Source organism: Ursus arctos, unplaced genomic scaffold, assembly GCF_023065955.2.
Source record: "Ursus arctos isolate Adak ecotype North America unplaced genomic scaffold, UrsArc2.0 scaffold_22, whole genome shotgun sequence".
Taxonomy (NCBI): domain Eukaryota; kingdom Metazoa; phylum Chordata; class Mammalia; order Carnivora; family Ursidae; genus Ursus; species Ursus arctos.
In genome coordinates this window covers 14,694,868-14,722,431 of record NW_026622897.1, presented here as the reverse complement: position 1 = coordinate 14,722,431, position 27,564 = coordinate 14,694,868, and the positions used below count along the sequence as shown (strand labels likewise).

Genomic DNA, 27,564 nt, shown 5'->3' with positions numbered 1-27,564 from the left:
TCATAAGGCCCCATCTCCATTCCCCAGGACGGGTACCTCTGGGTCTGTGGCACCCGGCCCAGGGTTCTTCCCTCAAAGCTGCTGGCACTGCGAGGCTGGGGGGTGTGCGAGCCTTAGGGGCAGTGCCAGGCCGGCGGCAGCCGCAGTGGTGCAATCGTTCTGGGAAGCGACGGTGGCCGGCCAATTTCTCTGTGGCAGGGGTCCGGCGGGGCGGAGGAGGAGGCGGGAGAAGAGGAGCCTACACGGGACGCCCCCATCGTGGCCCCGGAGGACCCGGTCTGCTGCTCCTCGGCCCAGCGCTCCGCCACGGCCACCCCGGCTGCGAGCGGCTGAGCGGGGGGCGAGCCTGGCTCGTTCTGACCCGGCGTGACTCTGGGCATCCGGGCCAGCCTCTCCTCCCCGCCGCCTCGGCCAGCCAGCCCGGCCTCGAGACACCTGTCACTGGCCCCTCGGCCGACCCAAGCCGGGCGGCCGACCCAAGCCGGGCGGGGGTGCTGCTGGGCAGCCGGCCCGGCCTAGCTGGGGCCGAGCGGCCAGGCGCAGCTCCGGGCCCGCCCCCACGGAGCGGCGGCGGGGGCGGGGGGCTGCGCGGGGCGGGGCGGGCCGGGCCCCCTCCCCCGCCCCCCTGACGTCAGCCCCCGGCCGCCGGCGGTTCGCTCACTAGGCGCTCGCCCTCCGGCCGGGAAGCATGGGGCCGTCCGCTCTCCTCTGCGCCCTCCTGCTCGCCGCCTGCTGCTGCTGTCGCCGCGCCGCGGGTGAGTGGCTTCGCGGGGTGGGGGGGCCCGCGCCCCGAACGGCCCGGGCCAGGGGGTCTTCGGCGGGGCGTGCCGGGCCGCAGAGCCGGCAGCGCGGTGCGGGCCGGGGCTTTGCGCTCCGGCGTGCGCTCCTCCTTCCCGGCGCCCGGGCGCCTTGCGCGCGTGCCACTCTTTGCAGCCAGTTTGCAGCCTGGATTCTGGAGTACCCCGGGAGGATGACCGGGGAGGCGGGGAGGAGGCTGCTTCCCAGAGCGGGAAGGGGTGGAGCCGAGCCCCTCGGGGAGCTGGGGAGCGCTCTGCCTCAGGTGCCCACTCCGGGGGCCCGCGGTTGGAGCGGCGGCGGGAGGCGCAGCTAGAGCGCATCCCCAAATCCCGAATTCTGCGCCCGCCTGTTGCTGGAAAAAGGCAGCTTGCTTAGCGGGAGGGGGTGCGCGGACGCCTCCTCTCCCGCCTGGGCTTTGAGCCAGGCTGGAGGTGAGCGAGGGGGGAAGGGACGGCGGCTCCCGCCCGAGCAGGGCGTTGGCAGGAGCTGGGGGGCGGCGTGGGTCGCCTTGCGCCTACCCGGGTGACGGGATCACAGGTGGCAGAACCGAAGGATTGAGGGTGCCCAGAGTAGAAGCGCCCCAGATCCGTTACGCCTCCCGGAATGAGACCACATTCAGGTGGGAAGAGCGCCCCTGCACCGCGGAGTTTTTCTCCGGAACTGCCTGGGAGCCCGGCGCTCCGGGTGCGCGCTGCCCTTGTATGGCCCGCAGCGGTGTCGCGTGTTTCTCTTGGCTCGTTTTCCCAGGTCCCAGCCGCTGTCCGGCTGGGGAAGGGGAGGGCTAGGCAGTACCCGGCCCGCTGGCCTCATGCCCGGTGCCTACAGTGTCCCTGGGGTACCCCCGGCTGCTGGCTTCCAAGCTGGGTTTCTGGGGAAAGGGCTAAATTGGGCTCCGCAGCTGCGGCATATCTAGCCCCACCCTGCCCTGCTCCTTTAGCTCTGGGGAAACGGAGTCAGGGATCCGAGGCCTCTGCTCTGGGTTGAAGACCACTCCAACTGCCCTCCTTGTCCGGGAGCCAGCCCGGGGCAACAGCCCAGGCATCCCAGAGACCAGCCAGATGGCGTTGAGTGACATCACCTCCTCACAGGGCAGGCAGCACGCTGGCACCACTGACGTCACTCTTGCCCACTGCCTGGCCCTTGCCCTGACCCCTGGGGGAGATTCTGACCCCTCCATGCTCACAACACTCCCAGGATAGGGGGGCCTCTGAGTTTGTGGGATGTTCACGGAGGTACTGCTTAGGGAGCATGTGATGGGAGCTTCTGGCCAGGGTTGGCCCACTGAGTCTTGTGGGAAATTTGGGGGGCAGAGCAGCGATGTCTTCCCCTCGGCATGGGGACACAAAGGGGCCTGTGTGGCTCAGCCTGGCACATGCCTTGCATTCCCACACTCTGAGCTCACTGGAAGGGGTGGGGGCCTGGAAGGAAAGGGGCCTTCCTCTTGGCCCGGAGCCTGGGCTGCCCCTCTGCCAGCCTCATCTGGAAGATGCTTGTTGCTCAGGGTCTCTGCTGCAATGACCAGAGACGGTCGCCCTCAGCTCCACTGAACAGGGAGGGGGTGCGGGGGAGCGGGCTGCCTGGGGCAGCAGGTAGAGAGGGGTTGAGGGTTACGAGGACAGAGCCCTCTCCGGACCCTCCAAGTGGCAGGAAGAACAGCTGCAGGGAAGGGGGTGTGAGGGGAGGGCACGGAGAGCAGCTGGGGCTGACGCAGCTGCTGGGCCGGCCCCTCCTGCACCCCCAGGTGTGCCTGGAGAGGCGGAGCCCCCCACACCGGAGCTGGTGGAGGTGGAAGTGGGCGGCACGGCGCTTCTGAAGTGCGGCCCCTCGCATTCCCAGGCCAACTTCAGCCACGTGGACTGGTTTTCTGTGAGCGCGCGGGCCCTGGAGAGGGTGGTGGGAGGCTGTACCCCTCCTGCAGCCCCAGCACCATCACGTCCTCTCGAACACCTGCCCTTAGGTGCACAAGGAGAAGCCGACGCTCATCTTCCGCGTGCGCAAGGGCCAGGGCCAGAGCGAACCCGGGGAGTACCAGCAGCGGCTCAGCCTCCAGGACCGAGGGACCACGCTGGCCCTGAGCCACGTCACCCCCCACGACGAGCGCGTCTTCCTGTGCCAGGGCAAGCGCCCTCAGTCCCAGGAGCACCGCATCCAACTCCGGGTCTACAGTGAGTGCCCGTCCGCACCTCGGGGGCGGTGCGGGTCATGGGCCGGGGAGGTTCCAGGCCCCTCGTTTCCTTCCCTCGTAGAAGCTCCGGAGGAGCCGACCATCCAGGTCAATCCCTTGGGCATCTCGGTCAGCAGTAAGGAGCCTGTGGAGGTGAGACTGGCCAGGTGGGAAGCACGAGCCCAGGTGGGGCCTGGCGGGGCCTCCGTGGCAGAGAGACTCAAACCCTGCCTTCCCAGGTGGCCACCTGTGTGGGCAGAAATGGGTACCCCCGTTCCTCAAGTCATCTGGTATAAGAATGGCCACTCCCTGAAGGAGGAGAAGAACCGTGAGTCACCCTCTCGGCCCCCAGAAGCCATGCTGACAGCAGCACGCAGGGATCCCCTGGCGTTTCATTGTGCTTTCTTTGCTTCAAGTACACGTCTTTTCCTGAGAATTTAAACTGTACAGAAAATCTAGAAGGAAAATTCCCTTCCTGCCCCCAGTCCCCTCCCAGAAGTAATCTCTGCCGTCAGTTAGTGTTTGTTCTGTCCAGACAATTTCTGGGTACTTAGTCACACACAGAAATACATCGAGGCACATGGAGGCTTTTATTTTTTTATCTGAAGCCGTGGTTCTCAACCAGGGGGGAGGCTGCTCCCCTCGGCGACATTTAGCCACGTCCGGGGATAGTTCCGGTTGTCGTGAATGGAGAGGTGCTACGGGCACCTAGTGGGCAGAGGCCGGGGGGCTGCTGCAGAACGCCCCCTCGTGCACAGGACAGCCCCCCCACAGCAGAGGTCGCGCTGAGGTCACGAGACCTTGACCTCTGGCGCGGTGTGGCATATGTCGTCACATGGTATCCGTTTTCTTTGGCCGGTGAGTCCTGGAACTCCTTCCAGCGCTGCCCCGCCCTTGCCCGGGATCGCCCACGACGGGGACGGTGGAGGGGGGCTAACCACGCAGTCCCCGGTTGGTGGATGTCACTGCAGCCAAGCGTCGTGTGTGTGCAAGTGGCGGCGGCATAGCTAGATGCCGAGACACACAAAACCGCTGAGCTGAAGGGTCGCAGGGGCAGGGGTCCCTATTCAGGTGCCCCCCCCCGGGAACCCCTGGGACCCTGGGCTGGGGGCGTAGGCGGGGCCGAGGCCGAGCCCTTCTCCCCCTTCTCCCCGCCCAGGGGTTCACATTCAGTCATCGCAGATCGCGGAGTCGAGCGGCCTGTACACCCTGCAGAGCGTCCTGAAGGCCCGGCTGGTGAAGGAGGACAACGAGGCGCGGTTTTACTGTGAGCTCAACTACCGGCTGCCCAGCGGCAACCACATGAAGGAGTCCCAGGAAGTCAACGTGCAGGTCTTCTGTGAGTCCCCGTGCGGCCCTGGGCTGGGGGCAGCTCCGGCTCCCCGGCGCGGGCTGAGGGCCACCCCTGTGCCTGTGCAGACCCGGCGGAGAAGGTGTGGCTGGAGGTGGAGCCCTCGGGACCGCTGAAGGAAGGGGACCGCGTGGAAATCCGGTGTTTGGCGGACGGCAACCCCCCGCCCCACTTCACCATCAGCAAGCAGGTGCGGAGGGCGCCCCGCGAGGGCCCGTGGGCCGCAGGCGCGGCTGGAGGCGCTCCGCTCACCCCTCCGGCCTCTCGCAGAGCCTCCGCACCGAGGAGATGGAGGAGATGACGCCCGAGGACAACGGGGCCCTGGTCTTCGAGTCCGCCCGGAAGGAGCACAGCGGGCTCTATCAGTGCCAGGGCCTGGACCTGGAGACCATGGCTTCGCTGCTGAGCGACCCACAGGAGCTGCTGGTGAACTGTGAGGGGCCCGGGACGGGGAGCAGGCGGGGGCAAGCGGGGACGGCCCCGCCCTGCCCGGGCTGACACCGCCGCCGTGTCCCCAGACGTGTCCGACGTGCGGGTGAGCCCCGCGGCCCCGGAGAGCCAGGAGGGCGGCAGCCTCACCCTCACCTGTGAGGCGGACAGTAACCAAGCCGTGCAGTTCCAGTGGCTGAGAGAGAAGGTACCCGGGCCGGCCCGGGCGGCGGGCGGCGTGGGGCTGCGGGCGGGCCCCTGACCGTCTCTCACCGCAGACAGGCCGGGTGCTGGTCGACGGGCCCGAGCTCCGCTTGCACGGCCTGAAGCGCGAGGCCGGCGGAGGCTACCGCTGCGTGGCGTCCGTGCCCAGCGTCCCGGGCCTGAACCGCACGCGGCTGGTCCACGTGGCCATTTTCGGTGAGAGCCCCTCCGGGCGGAGAGCAGGCGGCCCCTTGAAGCTCCCCGGGGCTGGGTGGTTTCGGGCCCTTGGGGGACAAAAAGCCACCTGCTGCCCGGGACGCTGGGGTGGGGGCGGGGAGGCAGGCCGCGGAGCTGGCTGCCACACGGCGCTCCTCCCTCCCGAAGGGCCCCCGTGGATGACGCTGAAGGAGAGGAAGATGTGGGTGCGGGAGAACGCGGTGCTGAACCTGTCCTGCGAGGCCTCGGGACACCCGCGGCCCACCATCTCCTGGAGCGTCGAGGGCACGGTGAGCAGGCGCCTGGGCCCGCGCTCGGGAACCCCCGCCCAGGCTCCGCTGCCCTGACCGGCGCCTCCGTCCTCGTAGGCACAGGAACGAGACCAGGATCCCCAGAGCGTCCTGAGCGTCCTGAGCGTCCTGGTGACCCCAGAGCTGCTGCGGACGGGAGCTGAGTGCGTGGCCTCCAACTCCCTGGGCAGAAACACCACCGCCATTTTCCTGGAGCTGGGTAAGGGCCGCGGCCCGCGCGCGGCTGGCGTGGGCACGAGCGGGGGCTCTTCCTAACCCGCCTCTCAACCCGTGTCGCCGCTCTCCAGCCTCCAACAGAAGCACGGGCCTCAGCACCTCCACCGTCAGCCCGTCCGTGCGAGCCAACGGCACCTCCACGGGTAAGCGGCGCCAGATCCGGGCTGGGCCCGGGCAGCCTCCCGCGCTGCCCCTGCCCCGGGAGCCCTCCCGAGAGAGGGGAGCGGGGGCCCGTCTTCTGTCAGCCCTGGGCTGCGGGGGGCTGTGGTGGGAACAGGGCCTCCGGGGGCCGGGAGTGACCCGGAGCGTCTTTGTGGGACAGAGAAGAAGCTGCCAGAGCCTGAAAGCAAGGGCGTGGCCATCGTGGCCGTGACCGTGTGCGTCCTGGTCCTGGCCGTGCTGGGTGCCGTCCTCTACTTCTTCTACAAGAAGGGCAAGCTGCCGTGCGGGCGGTCAGGCAAGCAGGAGATGTAAGCACGGGACCCTGCGCCCCACCCGGCGCGCGCTCCCCAGCTTGTCGCCTGGGCGGGGACGTTCCCTCCCCGCCCCCTGCCCGCTGGCCAGCTGCCATCACCCCCACTTCCTTTCCATTCATCGCCTGTTCCCCTTCCCTGAGCTGACCCCAGAGCACCTAAGAGCCCATCACCGCCCAGTCCGCATCTTTCCCAATGAGCCTCCCTTTCCTCGCCCCAGACGCCAACCTCTTCCCTCCCTCCTCCCAGCACGCTGCCCCCGTCGCGTAAGAGCGAATATGTAGTTGAAGTTAAGTCAGATAAGCTCCCAGAAGAGATGGGCCTCCTACAGGGCAGCAGCGGTGACCAGAGGGCGCCCGGAGACCAGGTACGAGGCAGCTCCTGGGGCCAGCGCCTGACGCCGCTTCAGGGCTCGGGAGCAGCAGGGCTGACGGCGCTCGTGTCCCCAACACTAACTCTGTCTCCCCCCTTCCTCCCCTGTTGGAGACTGGGAGCAGGCCCGTCTTGGCTTCCTAACACTAGTCCCAGATGGTAGGCTGAGGCGAGTAGCCGAGTAGCCGAGGGACCCTGGACAGGGGGTGGCTCTCGGGACTGAGAGCAAACACTGCCCGTCACCACCCGCCTTTTCCTCAACAGTGCCATGGCTCAGGTCACCAGGTGCAGTGTGGCCAGGCCGGTTTGGGGGCCCAGGCCTTCCCACCCTGTCCCACCACCGCCTCCCGCTGCTTCCCTCTGTGCCTCGTCCACCAGCTTTGGCTTCAGTCCCTCGTCCCTTCGGCGCTCACACCCTGGACTCCCGTCCCTGTCCCCACCGAGCCCCCCTTACCTCTCCTCTTCCCCCATTTCTAGGGAGAGAAATACATCGATCTGAGGCACTAGCCGCCCGTCACACCGAGCGCCCTTGGCGCCGGGACCGTCTTCTGCTGCCTGCTCCCCCCTCCCTCCCAGCGCTCAGGATGGTCGCCACAGCCTCGAGAGCAGGCTGCGGGGAAGGCCCCTGCTCCGGCCGGCCCGCGGGCCCCACTTCAGAGGGCCGAGCCGTCCCAAGAAGGTCCTCATCGGGGACAACCTGCCACCGTCTCACTTTGTTGGCTGACGCTCATCCCAGGGAGGGGCCTCGGCAACAGGGAGCGGGAAGGACTTTCTCAGACCGTGTCTGCCCCGTATACATGTCGTGCGTGTGCGTACCTGTCTCCTGCCGGCGGCCGAGCAGGTACCCTCTTGGTCTTGAGCTGGTTTCCTGCCCCAAAGGCTGCCTCCGTCCTTCAGTCGTGTGGCCGAAGTGAGGACTCACCGAGCCCAGGCCCCTCTCACACCGGCTCTGGAGAGCACCCCAGCTTTGTTCCCAGCGGTGGGCCCGCCTGCTTCAGGAAGCCCTTCTGTGGCCCACCTTTCTCTGGGCAGAAGCCAGGACTGGTGTCATTTCTTGAAAGAGGTGTTGGGGGTATCTCACTGCCCCTGCAGGGAGGAAGCTGGGCAGTTTTCCAGTTAGGCCACTGAGCCCAAGCCCCCCTGACCCGCCACTCACTCGGCTCCCGCTGCCCAGTCAAGGGGTCACGTCATTAAGACTATACTAGCACCAGATTTCTATGAACTGAGCTAATGGGCTTAGGCCCTGGCGGAAGGGCCCTCATGGCAGAACGGTACTTAGGGACGAGAAGCGGCCTGGCTAGAGCTTTGGGGTGTGTATGTGTGCGCACGGGTGAGAGTATGTATATGTTGTTTTATTAGCTTGTGTGTAAATTTGCAAATTTCCTTTATATATATATATTATGTATATATATATATATATGAAAAATAAAGCTTAATTGTCCCAGAAATCTCACTGCTTTTCATTCATCACGGTGCCAAGCAGCCTGGGGCCTCCGGATCCAGCACTGCACCAAAAGGATCATGAAACCTTTGCCTTTGGGAGCGGGGACCAGGGCTTACCTCTGTTTCCGAGCACCTGGCTCAAGGTCTACCATAGAGGATAACTGAGCAGAGGCGGCCTGCGGGGCCTGGCGGGGCTGTGGACAAGGAGCGACGGCCCTTCTCCCTGCTTTCCCGCTGCGCAGACCCGCCTTGCGGTAGCAGCAGACTCACCGTGACGACTGGCCGGGCCGAGTCGGTCGCTCTCCCACCCCCACAGAAGAGCAAGAACTCCGGTCTGCTACAACAAAAGAAACTTTATTTAAAAATATTTTTTTTTTTTACAGACATGGGTGCTTGAAAAAGCTCTTTAGTTAACTGTGTATGGAAATGAAAAAAAATTAATAAATAACATTAGTATAACAGACCTCTAAACATTAATACATTGGCAAGACAAAAGGGACTTAAAATTGAAAATGAATCTTAAAGCTCTGCTCTTCTGTAAGAATATTTACCTTCTGTTTTTCTTATTCTTTACAGGTGAGAATGATTAAATACTGCTAATATAAACTTTTTTTATATTAATGACACATTTTTAAAATAGTCCACAAAAATCTCATCTAAGTTTTCGTTTTGTTTTATTTTTAACACTGATATACAAATTGGGACTCTTTATTCTGGAGAAAGCATCAAGCTCTCCTCAGCCCCACCCAGGCCAAGAATGTCAAAATCCTACAGAGGGAGGACTTGAGAAAGAATGGTTTCTCTCCCAATTCCTTATTAGTTAAAGGCAGGGAAGAACTGAAAAGGGAAAGGGAGAAGTAAAATATGTAGAAAACGTTTTTTTTTTTTCCCTCTTTGCTGAAACCTACAGCGGCCACAGTCCTGAGGCTGGGCTCTGGCACGGGGGCCTTGCTGCCTTTCCCAGGGGAAAACTGGACCCCGCCAAGGGCACTGGCTGCTTAATGCTTTAAGACCGAAGTCTTCAAATAAAAGGAAAGCCAAGTCTGAAGGGAGAGGCAGGAGGTCTAGGCCAGGTCAGGATCCAGCAAAAAGAAAAGACACAAACAAACAAATGGCTCCCGCTGTCAGCAGAGTCTGTCCTACCCTCTTCCACGCAGCTGGGTCCTCGGGACCAGGAGGCTGGCATGCCTGAAGTGGTCCAGAGCCCTCCTGGAAATCCTGGAACAGTCTCTCCTCTTGCTGGAGACAAAGCATTCAACCTGATTAACTATGATTCTGATTGGAACCAACCAAATGATCCCAGGGTAATGCTCGCTTCTTCCGACAAAGCACGGTGGCAGGGGGAAGGGACCGCTGCCCTGCCGCACCTAGGTGCCCTCTCCCCAGCCCCCCACAGCGTCTCCTCCTCCCCCCCTAGACTCTAAGGACTGACACTCAAGGTAGAGGAGCTAAGACTCTGGTATTTCCATATTAAGTCCTAAAATGCAGCCTGGGATACAGTGCTGCCTTAGAAAGGCACAAAATGTTTGGCTTTTTTTTTTTTTTTTTCAGTGTGCTAAAAATTGTTCTGTTCTGAATAAAGGAAAAAGATATATAAGGTTAAAAATCCCAAGTCACCACAGCCAGAAAGCAAATGTAGGATGTACCTCCCAGCTACCACGTTTCAGTAGGAGGTCAAGGCCAAGACACCGAGGCGGGGAGGTCAGGAGGCATCCACTCTCACGGGCACTGTGCCTACGGGCTTACCCAGACAGCAGAAGGAAGAAGCCAAGGAGGAGAAAACATGTGGTCTCCAGACTCCTAAGTAGTTCTCTGCCTCTTCAGTTTCAAGACAGCCATGAGCATAGCCACCCTCTCCCACAACAGGGTCAGAGGTAGGGAGGGAGGAGGGAGCAGACACACACGGATGGCAGGGCACGAAGCACTGGCACGTGGTCTGGCCTGCACACCATCCCCAAGCCCCCTCGGCAGGGCCGAGCAGAGAGGTGGTGCCAGGCCTGAGGCCTGAGGCCTGAGGCGTGGCAGGGGGCCCATCCTGAGCCACCCCCCTGGCCCTGTCTGGTCTCCCTGTCTGGTGCAGGGGTGGAAGGAGAATCTGTGAGAGGCAATGCAGAGGTGCGGCTCACGTTCACTGTAGGAAGAAGTCAAGAGTAGGGAGCCGGGTCATCACAACTCTGCGACCTGTCTGGCTGCCGAATCAGCAGGACAGCGGAGGTTGGCTCTCAGCCTTTGCTCTGTACAAGAAGAGGGAGTGGTCCGCCACATTTCTCTCAAGCACTACCCAAGGGAAGGGGCAGGGAGATCTCCAGACAGCTGTTACCCCGCACGTACAGCTGGCCCTTCAGAAGGGCTCTCTGACTTTCCCAGCTAAACGTGCTTGAGCCTCCACGCAGAGCTCGCTCTTCCCGTCCCTGTCTCCCCACACCTCACTCCCGTGCTACTTACTAGAACCACAAACACTGCTACTCCCTTCTGAAACCAACCCAGATTTCCTCGGACACAGAGGCCCATGACGCTGCTGTCCCTCTGCTCCTTAATTCTGGAGCCAAGTCCAGAATATCAAATGCAAAGGCCGACGACCCACCCTTCATCATGTGCCTCAATGTGTATCTTTGGATTACTAGGTTACTTCTGTGTATTCCAAACGACTCCAATAGTTTAAAAAAGTTACAAGTAATTATGAAATGCCTTACTAACACGGGCCAGGCCCTAGGATGAGGTAAGTAAGATCAAAACACTTAGGCAAGCAGAAGCAGTTCTGTGAAAATCCAACAAATAAAGGCTTTGATACGGGACTACAAAGCAAGCAAGTGGACGGGGAAGACAAGGTTTCTGGTCTAAAGAGCTCTCGGTCAAAACTCTCCTCTAAACTGGAATCTCCGTCTCATTTACATCCTGAAACTGTCCCAACATATTCTTGCTACAGGGCAGTAGTTTCTGAAGTACCTCGGAAGGCCTAAGGGGACTACTGCAGAGCTCTCCTCCCGCAGCACAGACCAAATGCAAGGGTGAGGAGAGGGCTGGAGGGGCCACGGGCCACAGGCCCACAGAATGAATATATTTTCAGCGCTAACACCTGAAAAGAGCCCAGAAGTCCATGGGTGGCTACAGTGGGGTTTGTGATCTGCTCTCCAAATAATACGAAAGAAGGCTAAACACCTGAGATTGAATGAAGGTGAAGAAATGTCACCTAAGAACAGACTAGCTCCGGAAGAGGAAACTGTTCCTGCAGAGGGAGGTAAGAAACCTTGGATGCCAAGACTGGTAAAGGGAATTAAAATAGGAAATAAAGCAACAAAGAGAACAGAAACCCAAATTAAGCAAAACCTAAGAATTTCCTCAATGTCCCAGATACAGTCCTGTGCCCTGCCTTTCCACTCTCAAAAAAAAAAAAAAAAGGGCAGTACGACAGCAGTTTTGCTACTAAAATACTTCCAGGTTATCTATCCCGTCTGAAGCCTCTTCTCCGAGAGAGCGCCCCCCACCCCCAGCAGAGGGGGCAGGCCACTGCCACCCACCCCCTGCGCCCAGGCTGGCCAGTCAGGGGTAGACACCAGAGCAACGTGCAGGGCTCATCGTGTTTTTTTCTTGAGAATAGGAGTAAGAGGCACTGGGAATCTGCACGGTGATCTCCAGAGCCGGGAGGTCGCGTGGACCTGGAGACTGGGGTGGCCAGTCCGGGGCAGTGCATGACAAGCAGGAGAAAGGACTAGGTGAAAATTTTGACAGTCCCAGCTCCATTCAAGAACCCGCTGTACTTCCTATACCAGGGTCTATAAAATACCCTGCATCCTTCGGACTCCCTTCCTTTAGCTTGGATACCTGCTTCTTACATCTAAGGATTCCTGAACAGGGCAGTCAGTGATACAACACCGTGACCTCCTCTCACTATGCACCCTCCCCTCCGTGCACAAATGGCTTGACGCGTTTCTAAAGAAAGACTGCGACACAGGCTGAGGTCAAAGTCGTGCCAGGGCCACTTTACGCTGACGTGTGCATCCTGGTCCTAAGTTCTAGGGTCCTGAGCTGCCTACCCCGGGAGGGAAAGGCTGGCATTTCCGAGAAGTGACTGAGTTCCATCTATTTTACTGCCTGGCTCTTGGGAGAGCACATATACCCGTTCAAGACCAGGACCCAACGACAGGTGTCCACCCGTCTCTCCCACACCTTCAGCCCTTCTAGGACATGGGATTAGCTGCAAAGGTCGTTGAAGGACTGGGAAACAAGTCCCAAAGAGAATGGGAGATGGTGACAGGTCCCAGGAGGGTGACAAGGAAACTTCGCAACAAGGGGGATTAAAGACTCAAAGCCGTTCAGTAAAAAGATCAAGGAAGGCACTAGACTGGAGAGGGGACTGTGCGCCGATGCTTCGCTTCCACATTTAACTGCCCTACTGTGCAACTCGGAGTCACTCTGCGCCTTGAGCCACCACACAGATTCCACTGCAACGCATCCTGGACGGCGGGCACGACACCGCGGACGCTCCCAGACGTGATCAAGCCTCTAGGAAGACAACGGGCTCACGGAAGAGCCTGAATTGCTCTTACCCAGGACAGCTCTATAAGGAAATACATGTCTATGTGAAAGAGCTATGAACACAAACCGCACAATCTTCTTGGGAAGGGCTATTTTGGGGCCAAATGCAAGGGCCAGGCGGCCCACGTACAGTCCACCGGCCTCGGGAAGTCCCCACGAGGTGGCAGGAGCGTGGAGCCGCACTTCCGCACGTGGGCATCACTCACAGCCATTTGCCGAAGGAAGAAGCTACCTGGTGCACAGCCGGGCCGACCGTCCGAACGCCGTTCTGCCCGGGGCGCGGCTTCCAGAGGCCGGAAGCCAATGGCAGGAAGGGGAAGTTGCAGTTTAGGAAGAAGGTCTATAACCCTGACTGTCATGACGTGAGGTAGGAGAATATTCTGCATCAACACCTGTGCTGACCACCCAGAACACGTGTCGATCTTGTTAATGGTGCCTTAAAGGGAATACAGAGCTTGGTCCCTACTCTGCTAGCAAACTTACAAAAACTCACTTGTATGTTTGCTGTGTGGACCATGGGTTATATTTTACTTTTCTACAGAGGAAATAAATAAGTATGAAGAAGGGCGACCCCCCTCCAAAAATTGTAATCCACAGAACAGCTAACTGATAAGAGCACTCTCCCCCATCCTGGGCCCCGAGGCTGTGTGGGTAAGAGCACAGACGCGCAGAGTGTGTCGAGCGGGGCTGTGGGGGGACCGAGGGCCAGGGGAGAACAGACTATTTACATCAACATTAACAGGTAAATGCTGAGACAAAAAACTGCCTGATCTCCTCATTTCTTCAAGGGAGGTAGATCACAGAGCCCACAGGTTTTCCGGGAAGCAGCCTGGCAGGAGCAGTAGACGACCTACTGCCAAGCAGCCACCCGACGACGAGGCAGCCTGTGCAGAACAAGCCAGAAAGACAGAGGGAGAGGAGATCACACTGAAAAGAGCTTCATGCATCTGACAAAACCTCCAAGTGGCTTTTATCTTACCCATCGGGGAAGGGACCAGAGAAGGAACCACTTGCACTTCGGAGGGAGAAAGGAGAGGGATTTGCCCAAACTGGCAAAACTCAGAGCCCACTTCTGAAAGGGCAATCTTAAATTCCGAGCAGAGCCCAGGAATTAGAAACTGCCATACAACTGGAAGATGAAGAAGGGTTACTTGTGCCTTGGTCCAAAGAAAAGTTAAGAAATTAAAGTTGTGGAAGTCCCCTCAAGACAAACGCCCACGTGCAAACTTTCCTGAGGTGATGCTGGCAGTCTCAGGCATGGACGAGGTTTGTCCTCAGAGTACCCAAGGGGAGCAAACCTCACAGAACGGTCTAATGCCCGGAAAACCGCAGCAGACAGCCGGTCACTGACGTGTCTGTCCAACCCTAGCACCTGACAGCCCGGTCTCAGGGCCGACCCCAGGAGCCACGGGGGTACTCGATTAGGAAAACAGGGATGAGCCTGCCCTTGGCCTCTAGGAGGAAGGACACAATCTCCAAAGAAGATGTGGGATACACCGGCTCGGCAAGAGATACGCAGAACCAGGGCTCTGTTCTCTTGACACATCTTCAGACGACGGACGTCTGCAGACACAGAAAACTTCCAGAGTGGACAGGCACGGAAAATGCTGCCATTTTTTCTAGTTCTCTGTCTGGCTCTTCAGCATCTAAACAAAATGCAAACTGAGCGTTAAGCACAAATGAAACTCTCTCCTTACTGGCTCTCAGAAGGAGACGCCAGGTCACCGCTTCCCATTCACGGCCACCGTCCCGCTCCCCGCCATGCCGACTGGGGAGCCGTGGCCAGTCAACGAGAGGTCCCGTACCGTCCACCCTGGGAATGTGAATGGCTCTGAGGCAAGAACATAAAGCCAAAAGGTCTAGGAACCGCTGAGAGGCAAGAGAAGAGTCAGAAAACATTTTAGTTCCATAGACGAAAAGATGGGAAAGAAAACGGACCTCAAGAGATTCATTTCTGTCTGCATTTAAAGACGAAAGCCTGATGATCAGATTTTGAGGAGGGCAGATGTAGCCAAGAGCAGGCTTGCTTCTGACACGAGGGAGGGTACGGCCTGCTGGGAAGTCAGCAAAGACAGGCCAGAGCGCTGACCAAGGCTCATCTCACAGTACCTGAGGGAACCTTCTCACGGCTGCCCCGTGCGGGGCCCCGAATCTTCCTCACACACCTGCACCCACATCAGCTGCTGGCTTCTCACATCCTGGGCCACCGTGAGGTCATCTTAGCACACTACAGAGTGTAATCACCGTGGAGAACGCGGTCCGAGAACAGCACAGAGGACTAGTGTGAAGAGGGGAGGGGACGCCCCATTCCCAAAGCCACAGGCCCGAGAGAGAACCACGTCGTTGGTGTAGGACCGCGTAATTACCAGTGTAGGACTGGTGCTAATTACCAGCACAGTGCTGTGCTACCAGGGGTGCTACCCCCTCCCCTCCACGGGCAAGGACAAAAACCTTCTGGAAGTATCACCTCACTCCTGTCCCAAGGGAGATGCCCACACAAGCTGGAACTCATTCACTGGGAAGACAAACCAAACAGATAAATCCTAACTGTCGATTTCGTGCATCTTCTGCATAACAAGGTAAGGAGCATGTGAATGAAGCTTCCTAAAAGTTTTGTGGTATTCGGGCCAGAAAGCCAGGCTGGAAACGAATGTTCTTCCCTTCCCAGTGAGTCGAACACCCAGGACCTACGTGAGCGCACACACCCAGCACGAAGGCGGCGGGCTCCCGCAGACTATGTTCTGGGGAGGCGCGGAATGTACCTGAAGGCCTCTACCTCACCACGGTCACTGTGCAATTAGGGTAATTAACACGTCGTACTGCAACAGAATCAATGCTCCTATAGCCGCAGTGCTTTGGAGTGACCGGGGTTAGCTGCGAGGACCAAACAGGACTGTAACGAGACAGCAACAGTCCTCTTTTTTGCCCCACCTATCTACCAAGCCATCCACACCACCACACGTAAGAGAGAACATCCTACAAGCCACTTGGCCACTGCCAGTGACAGACACGGAGCAGGAGCAGGAGGCAGGGGAAAGGACAGAGGGAGGGTGTTCTAAAAATACAAGACTCGAGCTATGCACAGGGTAATCCAAGCCGCAGGGGAGTGCTGAAGTTGTACTACACGCCGGGGCTGGGTCTCATACCACAGTAGATGGAAGTCTTTAGACGGTTCCTTCCTGTTGCGCTAAGTCCCTGCCCGGGATTAACACATACAGCAGGTCATCCTATCATCACAGGACACACGCCACCACACACACACACACACACACACACACACACACACACACCCTTAACCCAGGGAGTCTCAAGCCCCCCCGTGAGGATTTACAGCACAATACTTCTCCCACCGCTTTCTGGACTGTTCCCCTGGTAGGCTACCATTTAATAAAAATCCACACTCTAAGTGGGGACTGAAGAACACCTTCAAATCCACGCTCAAAACAAATAAAATAATAAAACACACTAGCTGCTCCACGTTCACTCCACTGCTTTGAAATCCTGGAACCACAGATGTGGAATCCCACAGAGAGGGCAAGACTTCACTGTGAAGGCTCCAAGGGAACCTCTGCCCCGAGGGGCCACCCGGGGAACAGCGCCCGGCTCACTGGTCCTCTGACGCCACCGCGGGCAGGGCTGTGCTAGGTGGCGACGTGGGCGGGAGACGAGATAGAAACAAATTCCCGGAGGATGTTCTTGGCCATTTCGATGTTGTTGTGGGCAATGACCAGGGCTTTCTGAATGTCCTGGTAGGAGTACCCCTGGCTCATGAGGTTCTCGATCTCACTGGAGAGCTGCGGCGAGGAGGCGGCCGCGGCGCCACCCTGCTGACAGCTGCCTGCTTTCCGCTCCGAGTTGATTCTCCGAGGGAACGGTTTGGGAGGCCTCTCAGGAACCTGGGAACCCTCAGCGAAGTCTAGAAGAAATCAAACAGAAAAGAGTTGCAAATGTGGGGGGAAGCCCTCCTGCAGCAGGAACCGTGTGCCAGGACCAAGCGGACCTACTGTAACGGGGCACTGGGGCTCTCAGAGGGCCGGGCTTTACAGGTTCCACGTTTCAGCAGCTAGCCGCCTCCTCCTCCTCCTCCTGGCGGGGGCAACCTTCTAAATATACCACGCACCTGCTGCACTGACAGGACACTGCTGTCCCCAGCGCAGACACCTGCGTCCGCGTCGCGCTCTATACACTTCGCAACGAGGGCTCGCGCGCTAGTGCCTGGATGATTTAAAACGACGTTTCTGACAGGGCCAGAGAAGACACTAGACTTCTCCGCTGACAAAGAAGGAACACAGACGCCTGAGCTGCCGTGGAGCGGCAGGAAGCGAGGCCAGGTGGGTGGGGTCACCGCCTGTTCGGGCAACTGGATGCTGTCTGTCTTTCGCCAGCTGTCTGCGCGCGGGCTTCAGTTTCCGAAAGGACAGCAACCCCGGCTGCCGCCCTCCCAGACAGCCACAGGTGCGAGGGCAGCCCCTGACGGTCAAGGCCCAAACGCGGGCTGGGCTCCAAGCCCACTCCGCGGGCTCTCCAGAGCCAGCACGCCCTCCTGGCGAAGTGACAGGGTCCGGAAGGCAGGAACGCGTGCTCTGAACCATCAAGCTTCGTCACCAGGGTCCTAACACACACTCGGAAGAACCAGAAGTCCCACCTACCACCAGCCAGGAGGAGCCAGGGTTTAAGGAAAAACCTCCTTTCTAAGTCTGGCAGAATCCTAAAGAATTGGACTCCAGTTTGACTTCCTAACCAGGAACCATCCGGCAACTCGGCACAAACCCGAGCCGGCCTGGAGACTCACGTGTGGGGGGATCGCCTTCCAGAGACAACCAGCCGAAGGAGGAGCTGGCGTTAGAGATGTCTGAGAGGGTCCGGCGGGCCAGCACGGCCGGCACTGGCGGCTTAGGGACGTCATAGCCGTCTTCCTCATTTTCTGATCCCTCGGGGCCGGCGCCTGCACGGCCCGCAGCCACATGCCCTTCGCCTGGAGAAAAGTGCGTGCCGTTATCACCTTCTTCCACACCCCATCCGCTAACACAGCCCATCCGTTCCCGCACCTACGGCATCAAAGTTACCGACTGTCTACCCCGGGCCAACCACCACGTGAGGCCCTGCGGGTGGGGATACGAGAACAGAGAAAACGCGGTCTACACCAGTCCTGCAGCTCTGCTTTCCTGAACGGAGCGAAAGCTACCCCTGCCAACGGTGGAGGCCGCTGACACCAAGGACTCGCACCATCTCATAGCATCCATTCTCCATTTCTAACGGCACTGTACCCTGGAGGATTAGCCAAAGGGCCTGTGTATGCTGCCTTCTTGAACTTTCTACTTGACAAACTAGTTGATACGGGAATGGAGTATTCACCACCCACACACAAAAGAATTTCATCAATGCTCAAAAGCAAAGGAAATAAAAGGGAGCTGCCGGCACTGCAGGCCCAGGCCCTATAACCCGAATGTCTCTAGGCCCTGGAAGGATGAAAAAGCACAAAGGGAACTTGCTGTGGGAACAGGAAATAAAAGAGAGGAGAGGGTTTTGCTGCCCGTGGATCAAAGATATTTTGCAAAGGAAATTATTTAAAAGAAGTTACTGCTAAGATCAAGCTGTCTCAAACCGCCAAATATTAGAGGCTCATTCCGATGGCACAGCAATGATTTTCCAAGTGGCAGAACAGCTACTCACCGAAGGAGCTGCTCTCCGGGGCAGGCGGCGTCGCCTGGGACTGAATATTATACATTGCTTCATATGTACAGCTCTCGGTCTGCTGGTCACACTCACACGCTCTGAACCAGAAGCAAAGGAGCACACGATCTTCAGAAACAGAGCTCTGTTACCTGCAAACTTCTTAAGACTCATCTATTCCTCACTACTCTAGACCCTGAGTCTATCGAGAGAACATACACCCCTTTTGCCAGGATCACTAATAAATGTCCCAAGACTGACTCCTCTGATGCATAATAGACGTGTTTTTGAAATAACTGCGACAGTGAGGAAGTGTAAGTGGGACCGCTTATAGCTGCAAGAGACCGAACATTAGGGGCTACACACATCTTTCTGCTTTAATTCTGGCTGGATGACATCACACAGGCAGCAGCCAAGCAGGTGCATGCTGTCACCCCATTCCCAGATGGGACTGTCGTGAACCTACCGTGAACTCTGGGTTGTCTCCAGAGGCCGTTTCCCATCTGGCTTTGGAAGCCCTAGAGGTCTGGAGGAGGGGGTCATATACTCGGTGTCCTCCTCACTGTCACACTGCTCCCCAGGGGGCAGCTTTGGCACAGGAAGAGGCCTGGAAGATGAAGAATAGAAGACAGAGAAAGAAAATGAAAACAATTAACAAGCTGCCTTCAACCCAGGCCACAACTCAAATCTGACAGAGCAGAACGGATGCCACCTAGGGAACTATTCCTTCTCCGGGCCGAGAAAGGTCATTACAAAAGGCACTAATAGATGTCTGCTCTCAGCTGACCACAGATGCCGCTACGTTGTCTGAGATGGGTTACACGGGGACAATACTTGATACTAGTTGGTCTCAGGCCCCAGATAAGTCGGGAGTCCCTGCCCAAGGGCTGGAGTGCCAGGTTTTCTCCTGCCGGGCCTCAAACGAGCAGCAGCAGTGGCTCTCAGACAATATGCCAGGAACCTCTACCAAATCCCCATTCTAGAATCTACCTACAGTTTCAAAGAATATACAGCTTGTCAAAAGCTTTCTCATATGTTATCTCATAGTATAAACACCTCTTCTCCTCGTCTGACGTAAGAAACACCTGAAATAGAGATCAGGTGCCTTGGTAGCCTAGCAACAAATCTGAGACCAGACCTCCTCCCATCTTGACTCCTGCTTCAGAGATCTTGCTGTTATACCCCAAGCTCTCAGCCAGGAACTTTTGAACCAAAACTTCTCCTGCTACCCATCCCCTGAGACCAAAGACAAAAATAAGAAAACAAAACAAATCCACAAACTAAGAAACACGCAGGTGTGCAGAGACAGACGGACGGACACGGACACACACACACACACACACACAAATGCTACTGGGAATGCGAGTTAGAGTATCTCCTCCCTCCCTCTTTATACTTTTTCTGTACATCCTAAACACTCTGGAACTAGAAGGAGCACCTCCTGGATTTGCCTGTGTTTATTCAATGTTTATTTTCCCTAATTATGAAAGCAATAGCTGATTATAAGACACTTAAATGCTACAGAAACCTAACCCAGACAGTCCCTATAATTTAACTTGAGATTTTCCCCCTCATGTCTACATACTACTTTTTTGTGCACCACAGGCTGAAGTTTTAAGGCGGAAGTGTACTAGTGTCTACAATTTGCTCTCAAATGTGTCCCAAAAGACAGACTGATGGATGGACAGAAGTACAGAGGGGCACCTGGCTGGCTCAGTCACGCAGCATGAGACTCTTGATCTCAGGGTTGTACGTTCAAGCCCCACATTGGGTGTAGAGATTAAAAAAAAAAAAAAAAAGTACAGAGAGAAATGTGTGATAAAACAAGGATAAGAAAATGCTGATAGCAGAACCCAGGTGGGGAGTATATGGACGTTCACTGTAAAAATCTGTCACCTGACTCTATGCTTGAAACTTTTCTTAATAAATTGTTCGTGGGAAATACCTGAAAAGATTAAGAAAAAAATACCAAGTATTGGCAAAAATACAGGGAAATAAGTACTTTCTTATATAGTGTTAGAAATAAATTAGTACAACTTTTCTGGAGTGTAATTCAGCAAAAATATTTAACCAAAATGCATACCCTTGGACTCAGAAATTCCATTTCTAAGAATTTTCCCTAAGGAAATAACCAAGACTATTCACTACAGTACTATTTATGATACTGAAAAAATAGGGGACAACCTATCAAATAATAATGTACTGAATAAAGGAACTTTTTGAAAAAAGATTTGAGAGGGAGAGAGAAGAGAGTGACCCTGTGCACATGGGGGCAGGGGGGACGTAAGGGACAGAGGGACAGAGAGAAGAACCTCAAGCAGACTCCATGCTGAGCTTGGAGCCTGATGTGAGGTTTGATCTCATGACCTGAGCCGAAACCAAGAGTCGGATGCCCGACCAACTGGGCCACCCAGGAGCCCCAATATATGGAAATGTCAGTATCTCACCCACAATAATGGATAGAACAACTAGACAGAAGCAAGGAAACAGTACTTAAACAACATAACAAACCAATTACCGCTAACAGACGTAAACAGAACACTCCACTCAAAAACAACAGCGTACATGCATGGCCCCTCACTGAACAGGGACATTTGCCAGACAGACAATATGTGAGGCCACAAATTAAGTCTCAATAGATTTTAAAGGATATACAAAGTATCTTCTCTGACCACAACACCATGAAATTAGAAATCAGTAACAAAAGTGAAACTGAAAATTCCACAAAACTGTGAAAATCAAACAATACGCTTTTAAACAACCAAGGGATCAAAGAAGAAATTACAAAGGACATAAGAAAACAGAGGTGAATGAAACCAAAACCATGACATACCAAAACTCAGAGCAGTGGTAAGGGCATTTATAGTACTGATGGTTACATTAAAAATCAAAAAAGATCTCAAATCAACCTAACTTTACAACTTAAGAAACTTGGAAAAGAACCAACTAAACCTAAGCCTAGTGGAAGGAAGGAAGCAATGAAGACTAGAGCAGAAGTAAATAAAATACAGAGGGGAAAAAACCCCCACAACAACAGAGAAAAATCAATGAAACCGAAAGTTGGTTCTTCAGAAAGATCAACAAACCCGACAAATTTTATCTAGATGGGCTAAGAAAAAAAAGAGAAGACTCCAATTACTAAAACTCAGAAATCAAAGTGGAGATATTACTACCAATTCTATCGAAATAAAAAGGATTTTAAGAGAGTACTGTGAACAGTTAATGCCAAAACACTGTCTAACTTAAATGAAGTGGACAAATTCCGAGAAACACAACATTTACCCAAGACTAAATCACAAAAAATTGAAAATCTGAAAAGACTTATAGGAGATGGATTCAGTAATCAAAAATCAGCCAACAAAGAAAAGCCCTGTACCTGACAGCTTCACTGGTGAATGCTACCAAATATTTAATAAAAAATGAATACCAATTCTTTTTTTGGGAAAGATTTTATTTATTTACTTGAGAGAGAGAGAGAGAGAGAGAGAGAGCAAGCACGAGGAGAGAGGAGGGAGAGGAAGAACCAGGCTCCCGGCTGAGCAGGGAGCCAGATGCGGGGCTTGATCCCAGCACCCTGGGATCATGACCTGAGCTGAAGGCAGACACTTAACTCACTGAACCACCCAGGCGCCCCACGAATACCAATTCTTTTCAAACTGCTCCAAAACTCTGAAGAGGGACACTTCCTAACTCATTCTGTGAGGATGGCACAATCATTGCACAAAGCCAGACAAGGACACTACAAGAAAACAACAGACCAATAGCCTTATGAACACTAATACAAAAGTCCACAACAAAATCCCAGCAGAAAGAATTCAGCAGCATATAAGAAGGATTATACATCGTTATACATCAATGGGATTGATACCTGGAATGCAAGGATGGCTCAACGTATGAAAACTGATTAATAAATACACCACATCAACGAAAGGGAAAAACCCCACACGATCATCTCAACTGGTGCAGAAAAGCATTTGACAAAATTTAACACCCTTTTATGACAAAAATAATCAACTAAACTAAGAATAAAAGTACCTAAACTTAGCAAAAGCCATATATGAAACGGCCACAGCAAGCATCATACTCAACGGTGAAAGACCGAAAGCTTTCTGAAGGATCAGGAACAAGGCAAGGATGTCCACTTTCACCATTCCTACTCAAGAACGTACTGGAATTTTTTTTTCTTTATAAGATTTTTATTTATTTGTCAGAGAGAGAGAGAGAGAGCACACGCGCATAAGCAGGGGGAGCAGCAGGCAGAGGGAGCTTGATGCGGGACTCAATCCCAGGACCCTGGAATCATGACCTAAGCTGAAGACAGATGCTTAACCGACTGAGCCACCCAGGCATCCCAGTACTGGAATTTCTAACGAGATCAATTAGGCAAGAAAAAGAAATAAAAGGCATCCACATCAGAAAAGAAGAAAAACTATCTCCCTGTTTGCAGATGACATGATCTCATATGTAGAAAAGCCTAAAGATACCACAAAAAGGGCAAGGGTAACAGTATGATGGGGTCTCAAAAAATTAAAAATAGAATTACATAATCCAGGAATACTACTTCCACACATATATTCAGAAGAATTGCAAGTAGGGCCCTGAAGAGTGTTTGCTCACCCAAGTTCACAGCAGCACCACTGCAACTGCTAAAATGTGAAAGCAACCCAAGTGTCCACCCACTGATGAACGGATAAGCAAAACGTGGTACAGTAGTCACCCTTTATCTGCAATTTTATTTTCTGTGGTTTTACTTACCCACAGTCAATTGCGGTCTGGAAGCAGATGATCCTCCTTCTGATGTATTATCAGAAGGTCAATAGTAGCCTAACACTATGTCCCAATGCCGACGTCAGTCCCCTCACTTCATCTCATCACACGGGCATTTTATCTCACATCACCCCAAGAAGGGTGGTGAGTATAGTACAGTATTCTGAGAAAGGACACACTCATACAACTTCTATTATAGTAAACTGTTGTAACTGTCCTATTTCATTATTGTTGTTGTTCATCTCTTGTGTGCCTACTTTATAAACTAAGCCTTACCATGTATGTATATATAGAAGAAAACATGGGGTACGGTCGGGGTTCAGTACTATTCTTGGTTTCAGGCATTCGGGGGGTCTTGAAAGGTATCCCATGCAGATAAGGGGGATACTACCGTATATACATACACTGGAATATTACTCTGCCTTAAGGAGGAAGGAAATTCTGCGATATTCTACAACACGGATGAGAACATTATAACTAAAGTAAACCAGTCGCAAAAGGACAAATGCTGTATGATCACTCATAGGCAGTACTTAGTCAAAATCCTGAAGACAGAGTGTAACAGTGGCTGCCAGGGGTTGGGGCAGGGAAGGACGGGGAGCTTTCGTTTAATATGGAAAGAGTTTCGGTTTTACAAGACGAAGTGTTAACGAGCATGGTTGGTGGTGATGGTTGCATAATGTGAATGTATTTAATACCACTGAATGGGACACTTACAAATAAGTAAGATGGTGTATATGTATATATTTTTAGAGAGGGAGAAAAGGAGAGGGAGGGGCAGAGGGAGAGAGAAAATCCCAAGCAGGCTCCATGCCCAGCGTGGAGCCCAGCACAGGGCTCCATCTCACAACCCTGAGACCATGACCTGAGCTGAAATCAACAGTCGGATGCTTAACCCACTGAGCCACCCAGGTGTCGCAAGATGGTGTACACTGTGGGTATTTTACCACACACACACGAAGCAGATACCTAAGAATTAAGAATTAAAATTAAAAATGATAAGAATTAAGAAAACATTTTTTTAAAATAAAAGTCAACAAAACCAAAACTGCTTCTTTGAAAAGATTAATAAAATCGTTAAGCCCAGCAAGGCTGATCTATGTACATGGACACAGAGGAAACGAAAAGAGTGAGACCAACAGATCGGTTTCTACTTCTTCTTTTGTACCGCTCTGGGTTTTCTACGTTCTGTGAGCAAGCTGTTTAGCAGGACCAGCTCTGCTCCACGAGACACAGCCTTAGTACTCACCTGGCAGCCAGAGAGTAAATGGCACTGGCAGATGCAGAAGGCTTGATTTTGGGGTGCTCACACTCTGAACCTGCTAATGGGCTGTTAGTCACATTCTGGAAAGAAAAGTGGTGAGAAAGAACCTTCTTAACACAACTCAGTGTCGCCTCTTACTTCTCCAACCTAGTCAAAATAACAAGAACAGTAATACAGACACGGACCCCACTCTCAACGCCATGCTTAGGGGTTATTACATCTGCCCAAAAGCAAAGCTGCTTTCGGGCTCTGAAGAAAGTTTAAATGTCAGGGTGAGGAAGACAGAGATCTAAAAGGAGCCAAGGAAATGGGGGTTTTTGTTTTAATTCTGCAAGATCTGAGGAAATTGGCTGTCTACGCAAATAACCTCTCGAGCTTTAAAAAATCTCTTTCTACAGTGAGGTCACCAGAAAGCCTGACCTAATTCATTCTCACAAATTAGACGGCCTTTACCTGAGGCCTCTTGTAAGTGACCGCCCCCCCTTCTCTTGCCACCAAGAAGTTCGCAGTTCATGTAAGGGCCCCACCGTATTCCTCACCTTCCCTGCTCACAGGCTGTTCTCCCCCTTTTTTCATTTGTCTGAAGGGGACTGGCAGCATTACTATGTAGTTATACTGCTAATTAACCTTCAACTGTTTGTGTAGCACATAGGAAATAACACTGCTCACATACACAAGAGAAAGCAGGTCAATGAAATGTGCACTGGAGTATTCTTCCTCTTGCTTACTTGGCGGCATACTCTCCCCAACTCACCTGCCTCCCCTTCACCCTGGAACAGACTCCCTCAAAATGAGCAGGGCTCGCTCTCACCAATGCTCCAGATCTTTGCTCAGAACTGTACCCCATTCCTCCCTGTACCCCCACCCCAACTCCAACTGTCCCGACACCCCTTTTTTCCACTGTTTTTCTCCATAGCTCGCTCATCAGCAACGAATGCCCTTTGTTTTATTAACTTACCGTGTTTATTTCGTCTCTACTCCACTAGAGATGTAAACTTTGTAAGGGTAGGATTTTTTGTGAAGCACATACACAAACGAACCAACAAAAGAACAAATAAACCTCCCCCCGCCCCGGTTTGGATCCCTTATCTCATGCTTACAAAATAATGAACCGCTAACCGTTTTTCAATCTACTCTCTTAGCGATCCGTTTTGCACACTACTAGACTTCTCTCTGTAAATTGTCATTTTGCTCATGTTCCTACCAAATAAATTCAAATTCTTTTGGCCTTGATGGGATTTTCCAGGTCCTCTGATCTAGTCCTAATGCCCTCTTCTAGACCTTTCCCCTCCTCTGAAATACAAAACTTCTGCTCCACTCAAATTAAACTACTTCTAGTTCCACAATATACCTCAAGCATCTGTGTCATTGTACTTCTGACCTTAACACTATTCACTTTGGAAAGAACACTTCAAATTCAGAATGCCATTTGTTCCATAAAGGCCTCGTGATTGCTCGCTCTATTTGGAAATAATCTCTCCTTTCTCTACAACTTACATGCTTTCTATTCATAATACTCATTTATACTATATGAATCCAGCCACACAAACATATACACATATATGCAGGTGCACAGACGTGCACCTGTTGTGGTCTTTACACACATACTTTATCTGCTCTAGTAACATCCTTCCGGAGGGTATGTATACGTCTGAGGGCAGGGATGTTTCACTGTCTCTGAATCCTGTACAAAACCTATCACAAAACTCTGACCCATTAAATGCCATCCAAAAATATTTGTCAGGACTCACCATGGAGGTATCCACATTGAATGTGCCTCCAAGCCTGGACACATCTGTTCTGGGCTCCATTTGTGAGGGCAATGAAAATGGAAGTGAGTGCCTGTTGGTTAATTCTCTACCTGTCCAGGGGTCACCAGCGTTTGGGGCAACCACTGGTACTTTGGGGATTGGCCGAGGCAGCCACGATTCCCCAAGGCGGCCAGAGGGAACAGGGGGCAGTTTGTCCCTGGATGGACAGTCACCCGGTGTACAAGGCAAGGGACGTCTCTGAGGCCGGGTTTCTGCTCCAACAGAATATGGCCGGTCCGGAGGGGGTGGTGGTGGAAGATCTCGAAGTGTGGGAGGTATTGGTAATGGTTTGTCCTTATGAAGGGAGCCAGAAGCTACCTGTGGAAACACGAGGAAAGCAAATCAATCAAAACCCACTAATCTTAAAAAACAAAAACAAAAACCCCACTATAATCCACAACAAAGAATTGGAAAACTGTAGAAATGGGTAACGTCTTACCTTAGAAGCAGTTCCAAGACCAGAAGCACTTGAAGGAAGGGACACCCGCTGTTGCAGAAGGTCAAGTCGCGGTGGCACTGGGGGAAGGGAAGCTTGTGGGGCCATCGAAAACGGAGAAGGAGGCCGTTCCACCTGACACAAATAAAACTTCCCAATAGGTTATTCTCGTAGGAGGGAGTGGCATCTTTCAACTCCTCCCAAAGCTGTAGACAGCAAGTACCATATGAACGTTGACTGTACTACCGTACTACCGATGGGTCAGGCTTCCGGAATTATTTCCGTGTCACCATAAGAGGGCGCTCTCAATCACAGAAATAGCACGCAGATGCAAGCTACAGGCAAGTATCTAGACACGGCTGTGCTGCAAAAAGCTTCCTAGCTCACAACAGAAAACAAATATTACAATTTTCCACCTCATCTTCAGAGAAAGAAAAAAATCTTTTCAAGATTAAAAATAGGAACCCATATAAAAAGAAAGGAGCAGACAAGAACCTCTCAACAAATCACGTGGGAAAATAACATTAAGGCACAGAACAATGAAAGAGATCAAAGATGAGAAATTCTTCATGGCTTATTATGATAGAAAAAAGAAAAAAAGACATTAGGAGGAAAAGAATCAACAGCATCTAAAAAGCACCTCGAGTCCTTCTGAAGAAGTATTTCAACTCAGCAATTTGAAGGGATAATATTTCCTAATAATTTGTGTTCTTTAAAAATGAGGTGCCAAATTAGACGAAGCAATGCATGTATAACCTCTCCCATTTCCGAGCCTGTAGCAGGGTGATGAATGGCTAATAAGCTTGTCCAGGCAAGCTATCAAGAGATATGCATAATTCACACAAAATGCTACTTGGCATCTGCATTCTCTCCCAGGGAACAAAACAGATGGAATATAGGCAAATACGTATTACTAGCACTTAAGTAAGATGACAGGAAGATAACCATTCACATACTTAGTCCTCTCGTTAATGCCGGGTGATAAATGCAGGCAAAGAAAGCCCCCATCATTAGCTACCCGCGTTTACTCATGCTTAAGAAAAACGGCTCCACATCCCTGGGGCATGAGTGATGCGGCATGAACAGTCAGACACCTCAAG

At 53.6% G+C, this 27,564-nt stretch overlaps 2 protein-coding genes and 1 non-coding gene across 4 annotated transcripts in view; 1 reads left to right on the top strand and 2 right to left on the bottom strand.

Annotated features, from left to right (window-relative positions):
• The first annotated feature begins 649 nt into the window (after positions 1-649).
• MCAM (melanoma cell adhesion molecule) lies at positions 650-7,982 on the top strand. Its single transcript, XM_026505575.4, is given in 17 exon segments — positions 650-755; positions 2,540-2,664; positions 2,756-2,963; positions 3,045-3,115; positions 3,202-3,231; positions 3,233-3,290; positions 4,122-4,301; positions 4,382-4,503; positions 4,584-4,746; positions 4,832-4,950; positions 5,021-5,162; positions 5,331-5,452; positions 5,531-5,672; positions 5,761-5,832; positions 6,012-6,159; positions 6,412-6,529; positions 7,012-7,982. Coding segments are annotated over 17 exon segments (1,917 nt in total). The 5' UTR covers positions 650-688; the 3' UTR covers positions 7,042-7,982.
• Positions 7,983-8,312: 330 nt separating this feature from the next.
• The window catches only part of CBL (Cbl proto-oncogene), a 79,081-nt gene continuing 59,829 nt past the window's right edge, over positions 8,313-27,564 (bottom strand). The window contains exons 10-16 of one of the 2 annotated variants that reach the window (XM_057317015.1): positions 26,468-26,614; positions 25,969-26,346; positions 24,203-24,297; positions 18,653-18,793; positions 18,187-18,287; positions 17,306-17,488; positions 8,313-16,429 (exon numbers count right to left, since the gene is read on the bottom strand). In XM_057317015.1, coding sequence (XP_057172998.1) covers positions 16,155-16,429; positions 17,306-17,488; positions 18,187-18,287; positions 18,653-18,793; positions 24,203-24,297; positions 25,969-26,346; positions 26,468-26,614 — 1,320 coding nt within the window. In that variant the 3' untranslated portion in view covers positions 8,313-16,154. The remainder of the gene's footprint in view (positions 16,430-17,305; positions 17,489-18,186; positions 18,288-18,652; positions 18,794-24,202; positions 24,298-25,968; positions 26,347-26,467; positions 26,615-27,564) is intronic. The other variant, XM_026505572.4, reaches the window with a different exon arrangement.
• LOC113260240 (small nucleolar RNA SNORA19) lies at positions 24,792-24,921 on the bottom strand. The gene has a single exon (XR_003317876.1). It is a non-coding gene; the product is annotated as a small nucleolar RNA SNORA19 (small nucleolar RNA).